At 43.9% G+C, this 5,733-nt stretch overlaps 1 protein-coding gene across 2 annotated transcripts in view; it reads left to right on the top strand.

Moving 5' to 3' along the window:
• The window catches only part of LOC116696576 (centrosome and spindle pole-associated protein 1), a 29,122-nt gene extending 25,532 nt beyond the window's left edge, over positions 1-3,590 (top strand). For both annotated transcript variants that reach the window (XM_032527649.1, XM_032527650.1), the window contains 5 exons: positions 827-867; positions 996-1,053; positions 2,379-2,488; positions 2,607-2,763; positions 3,109-3,590. In XM_032527649.1, coding sequence (XP_032383540.1) covers positions 827-867; positions 996-1,053; positions 2,379-2,488; positions 2,607-2,763; positions 3,109-3,281 — 539 coding nt within the window. In that variant the 3' untranslated portion in view covers positions 3,282-3,590. The remainder of the gene's footprint in view (positions 1-826; positions 868-995; positions 1,054-2,378; positions 2,489-2,606; positions 2,764-3,108) is intronic.
• Positions 3,591-5,733: the final 2,143 nt, after the last annotated feature.

The raw sequence follows: 5,733 nt of genomic DNA, 5'->3' as shown, positions 1-5,733 counted from the left end.
ATCTGTCCAATCTGAGTTTTCTCTCGCAAAACAAGTTCCTCCCTGAGGCTATTTTTCTGCCGCTTCGTGCAGAGCTTAGCGCTGCCCAAGACAATTGTGATTGGTTTAAAGAAATGCCAATAAACCAAAGCATGTTTTTTCCTGTCCCGGAATGCTGTGTGGACTAGCCAGACCATCCTCCACGGCGCTGTGGGAGAAGGTCTGGCAAAGCGAGAATATTTCTGTTAGCCTGACAAGCCAGACCTACAGGAGCTACATCAAGATGTTGGGTCTGTGAACTCCCCATTGGCAGGGCTCAATCCGAGGGGTGGGATAAACTGTTGTATTTCAAATTCCCTCTGCATGCAAAAGGATAGCGCTACAAACAACCAGCGCAACGATAGTTGATAAATTTAACTTTTTAACTCCAAACACATCCTCCTTTTTTAAGAATATCTTCAGTACCGCTCTTTGTTCTTTTCTCAAAGAACAGCTTAACTCCAAGTCTTCCAGAGTCGCGGCCAAAGCCGATTCGAAAGACAGCTGTTCACTAGCAGCTGCAGCAGCCATCTTCTTTGTTTTCAAGTAGCAGGGAATTCATGCAGACCTGTTGCAACTCTGTCCTCACTTACGTTAAGCCCGCCCACCGACTGTACACGATGTGACTGGCCTGACCAGAATTCGTTTTTTCCACCTTACAAGCCAACAGAGTTGATTGCAAATTACATTTGTTGCCGCTAGGGTGGGTCTAGATTTCTAGGCTATATTTCTGTGGTAGTAAAAAACAAAAACAACAAAAAAAAACATAATAAAATATATACAGTATATATTTGTTCTTGTGTTGCAGATTATTTTGACCTGTCCCCATTGCAGCAAAACGATTATGTGGTGAGTTTAATATAAATACTGCTTTAGATACAAAGACGTGTACCTGATTCCATCTGGTTTATATTTACTATAGCAACCAGCTAGTAACTGTTGGAGTGGAATTGTGAAAATAGTTGTTTATGTTACAGAGGAGTGTGTTGGGGTCTGCAAGAGGTTCTCTGCTGGACTCAGAGAGTGCTTTCATTGGTAAGACCGCCCTGATGCACATATTATGATAAAGGCCTATTTTACTGTCATTATTTGTATCGCAACATGCAATCGTTTTCATCATAATGGTGCAGACATTTGAGAATAATCTGGAGTTGAGGATCTCTCGGTTTCACAACACACAGCCACCCGAAGCTCTTGGAGCTACTACAGAACTGGAGTATAATTTTCTTCCCTGGGACACACATTGTACTGCCACCGGTCTTTATTCAGAATGGAGAGATTGACGAGCTTGTGTAACTGAAGGATGTGACCATGATTGATTTAACTATAATTATTATATATAATGTATTAAATAGCGGTGTTGAAATTAGGGATGCACCGAATCCAGGATTCTATTATTTTGCTTTTTGAGGGGGCTGGGGAACCTTTGAAATCTTTTCCACCAAACCCTACGCTTGCACTATGCACGTTAGTCTCTCTCTCTCATCTCTCAGTTTCGAGTGCCGCTTCATCATCCTTCCATCTCTCTTTCTCGGCTCTCATCCATCTCCTCTCTGTGCCTCTCTCCCGAGATGTCCTATCACTGCCGTCTCTCTCCACCCCTGTCTCCGTCCGTCGTCTCCAGTCTCGTCATCGCTGCTCCCCTCCCCTTGCCTCACCTCTCGCTCTCACTCTCCGCACCGCCCTCCATTTCTCATCCTCTCCCCCTCACTCGGTCTCCTCCTCCAGCGTCCTCTCCCTCCTCCCTCTATCTCAACTCTTCGCCCGTCCACATCTCACCCCACCCCACTCTCTCGATCCGTCTCATCCTCATCTCTCCGCTCTCGTCCTCTCTCTCTCTCTCTCTCTCTCTCTCTCATCCTCTCTTCTCTCTCTCTCCTCTCCTCTCCTATCCTCCATCTTCTCTCTCTCTCCTCTCCCTCTCCTCTCTCTCCCTCCGTCCTCTCTCCTCTCTCTCTCATCTCTCTCCTCTCTCCTCTCGCCTCTCCTCTCTCTCTCTCTCTCTCTCTCTCTCTCTCTCTCTCTCTCTCTCTCTCTCTCCTCTCTCTCTCTCTCTCTGTGTGTGTTTATATTTCTACAACAATTCCGACCGTTTTGAATTTGTTGATGAAAACCATGTGTAGGAATGAGGTGATGCACTTGGATTTCGATTCAAATCATTGACAGGATAATCGAATCGTGAGACCATAGGATTATATAAGTATCTAGGATCACCAGGTTAATGTAAATACAGTATAGAGGAGTGAATCTAAGTGGGCGGAAAGACAACAAATGGTAGCACAAGTGTATCCTCTCAAAGTTTGTGTAGTTGACAGTGGGCTAATTTAGCTTTTGGCTGTCTGTATGCGCGGTGTGTTGAGACCCCCTAGGCGAAGCCTTTCCAGTGCCGCGCACCCCGGAGCTTGAAAAAGCCCCTCTGCTGTCAGCCAGAGAGAGGAGGCGTCTGGCCAAACAGCCCCGACACCCCCAGGTACTATGCTTCACACAGCACACACTCCTCACAGGTTTCTGATGCGTGGCGGAGCTTTACATTTTTTTTCTTCTTCAAAATCACAAAGTCTTATCGTCGTTTCCCGCGCTTGTTTCAGGATGCAGCTGCTTCCAGCCAGCCCTCTGGCCAACACGAGGACTGCTCCCTCCACATGGGTTACAGCCGGCACCAGGAAGCAGAGCCCAGTGGTGAGGGGGAGAACCGGTACAGGACAGATCGCCTGAGGGCTCTCAGTCGTCATGGCAACACAGCTGGTACAACTTGAAAGATTCCGTTCTTTTATTACATGTAATTATTCCTGTTGTCTTTAGTAGAGTATATGTTGTAGATGTCTGAATCAAGGCTTTAAAGCTGCCCTGGGTAGAACGCAATGAAACGCCAGAATTTGAAGTAGAGTGAGACGTCTTCCTGAAGCGCTCCCTCTCCTCTTTGTCACCATTAAATTCAGCCAGTATTCAAATAGTCAAGGGGACTGCTGGTTCTAGTTTAATGTTAAACTCATTACGTTCTGTAGCAGTCCATGCAGGGTGATACCTTCATGCAAATGACAAGGTGGGTGAACTCTTTTAGCGTTTAACTCCCTGTCTCCTGTTCTTCAGGACCAGTGGATCTGTCTGATGACAGCTCCTCCCCTCCCCGGTTTCCTCTTCACAATCTTAACCATCGAAGCTCTGTAGAACGTGTCTCCACGGACCCCTGGACGCGGCCAGGAACATCGGACACACTGAAAGGTTTGGACCGACCGTCAAGAAGGCAGCGCTTGGTGACGTAGTGGCGTATGTCCCCCGAGACTGGGAGGTGCCTTCTTCTTCTTCTTCTTCTTCTTCTTCTTCTTCTTCTTCTTCTTCTTCTAACACGCTCTTGAATCAAGAGATCATGGTTTTTTTTTTTTTACTTCTGGCTTTGTGTTGGATATGTCAAAATGAATGTCTGGAAAATGATAATTATTGGTATGTACATTTCATTAAATTATTGTCTTAAGTCCGAGAACCTAAAAATCACAGTGAGAACATACTTGTTGTTGTAGTACTATTTTATTAATGACTAAATTATGTCTTAAATAAATTATATTTTAAGTATATGAACTGTATCTTGATTGTTTGCATCCTTTGACTAGGCATCACACACTTACATTCATAAAGCTTAAAGACATGATCCAACACATTATATTTATGTTACATAAAACTCCATCTCCATGGTTACAATGCCCACAATTAACTGTGCAATTTAGAAACCCCACTTTTATATACAAATTTGTGTTTACGCTTTTATTCGGATATATTATTAGATGATAATTGTTGCCACGTTAGATGACAAGATTGATACCACTCTTGCCTGTTCAACATAAAGCTATCGCCACCAGCTAGTTAGCTTAGCATAAAGGCTAGAAACGAAAAAATGATTTCAAATTGTGTAAAGCAATTTGAGACAGATTAGACCTCTACACTCTAGGCCATGCATCATCTGCCAATAGCACTGCATTAATGTCCAAGTCATGGAAAGTAGTATTCAGGCTGAAAATCGTACTTTAAAGCAACAGGACTTGTCCATCCAGCATGAATTGACCTGATAGCATCCTGTTGCTATGATTGCTATGGAATCATCTGTTTTATTCTGCCTCGTTTCAGTCAACACACTTTCCAAATATAACATGCTGAGCTTGTAACCTGCAGAGTTTCAGACCAAACTACACATCCGTATGTAGTATTGTCACACAGAGCTAATAGTGTGGCTGTAGAGACTCAGTCTTCTTGTTTTCCATTTTCTCGAGCTTTACAGGATTTGGGGCTTCCTGCTGTTAAACAGCACATATTCTCATCACCCAGTGAAATCGTGAGCAGTCATTACATTATTCACTGTCTGTGGAGCAGCTCCAGGATTTGTCTCTAAATCATAGCCTGAATAATGTCTTTTATCTGCTGTTCAGTAAAAGTAAAGACTCCCGTTTAGGCTGAAAAAGCCTGTGGGAACCCTGTTTTCTGCATCATCCACCAAAGCAGAACAACCTAAAACAAGCAAACAACCACAGCTCTTCATTTTCTCATCATTTGTCTTGCGTGTTTGATTTCCTGACCACATATAAGCAGAGCTGTTTGCTATCAAATTTGAATGGTCCCACTAGATGTACAACTAGAGTAATGGCACAAATCCAAGATGTGGATTACCACCCAAAAGGGAGAATTTATAATGACCTGTCCACCAAATCCAAACCAAAATCTCTATTTAGACTAGACTAGACTGGATTTGATGCAGTGACGGTACAGACTGCAGTGTTTGTTGTGGTTTTAGAGCTTTGTAGTGGTTGAGCTAGCGGCTCTCAGTCCTCACGTCAACATTTTTTTTCATAGTGCTGGGTAGCAAGACAGCGTATTAAAATTTACATTTTGAAAAATTTGTTAGACGTAAAAATGGATGGATGACAAAAGGTTGGAAGGTCAGAGAATACTCCTTTGTTTTCCACCTCTCTGTGTCTACCTATTGTTTTTTGTTCTCCTTCCATCATCTTAGTCCCTCTCAGTACCATCCCTTTGTACTTGGTCTCATTCACGCTCTCACGTGTGTGTACACACACACACACACACACACACACACACACACACACACACACACACACACTTCACACTCTCTTTCCTGCCTGGATGGGCACTGTCACTTGCTCTCTCTCTCTCTCTTTTACTATAAGTGATGACCTTCTCAAGCATTTGATAGGAAGGAGGATGGAAGCCATCTAAACTCTGCTACACCCCATTACTCAACCAGACACCCCGGTGTCAATACCTACATACACACACACTACATTCCACTCAACATTACACTGACTCAGGAAGGCCACAGCAGCATAGCATGGCTAGCAACTTCATCCAAAAAATTGATTGTCCAGGCCAAAACCTCCCCAGCTGGTTAGAACAATTTATTGCTCCAAACTCATTTTATGGTCTTTAACTTTCCAACAGCCCAACACAAAACACAAGAAGAGACCAGGAAGCCTTTTGCGGCACCTGCGCTGTCGCCATCTAGTCGGAGCCAGCTACGTTAAGTGCCCACTTTTAATACTTGTAGCTTTTAAGGTGTGAAAAGGCATCTAAAATGTCAGATTTCAGCCACTGTTAAAGGGTTATTACTGTCTGACTACATGATGGGGAGATGGAGAAGTCTCGTTCTGAAATCATGTGAGGTGATTGGCTGGAGGAGACAGCGGTGTGAACCCTTGGCTTTGTGTTATC

The sequence above is a fragment of the Etheostoma spectabile genome, chromosome 10 (genome assembly GCF_008692095.1).
Source record: "Etheostoma spectabile isolate EspeVRDwgs_2016 chromosome 10, UIUC_Espe_1.0, whole genome shotgun sequence".
Lineage (NCBI taxonomy): Eukaryota > Metazoa > Chordata > Actinopteri > Perciformes > Percidae > Etheostoma > Etheostoma spectabile.
Note: the sequence above shows the minus strand (reverse complement) of the source record. Positions and strands in the feature narration are given on the sequence as shown.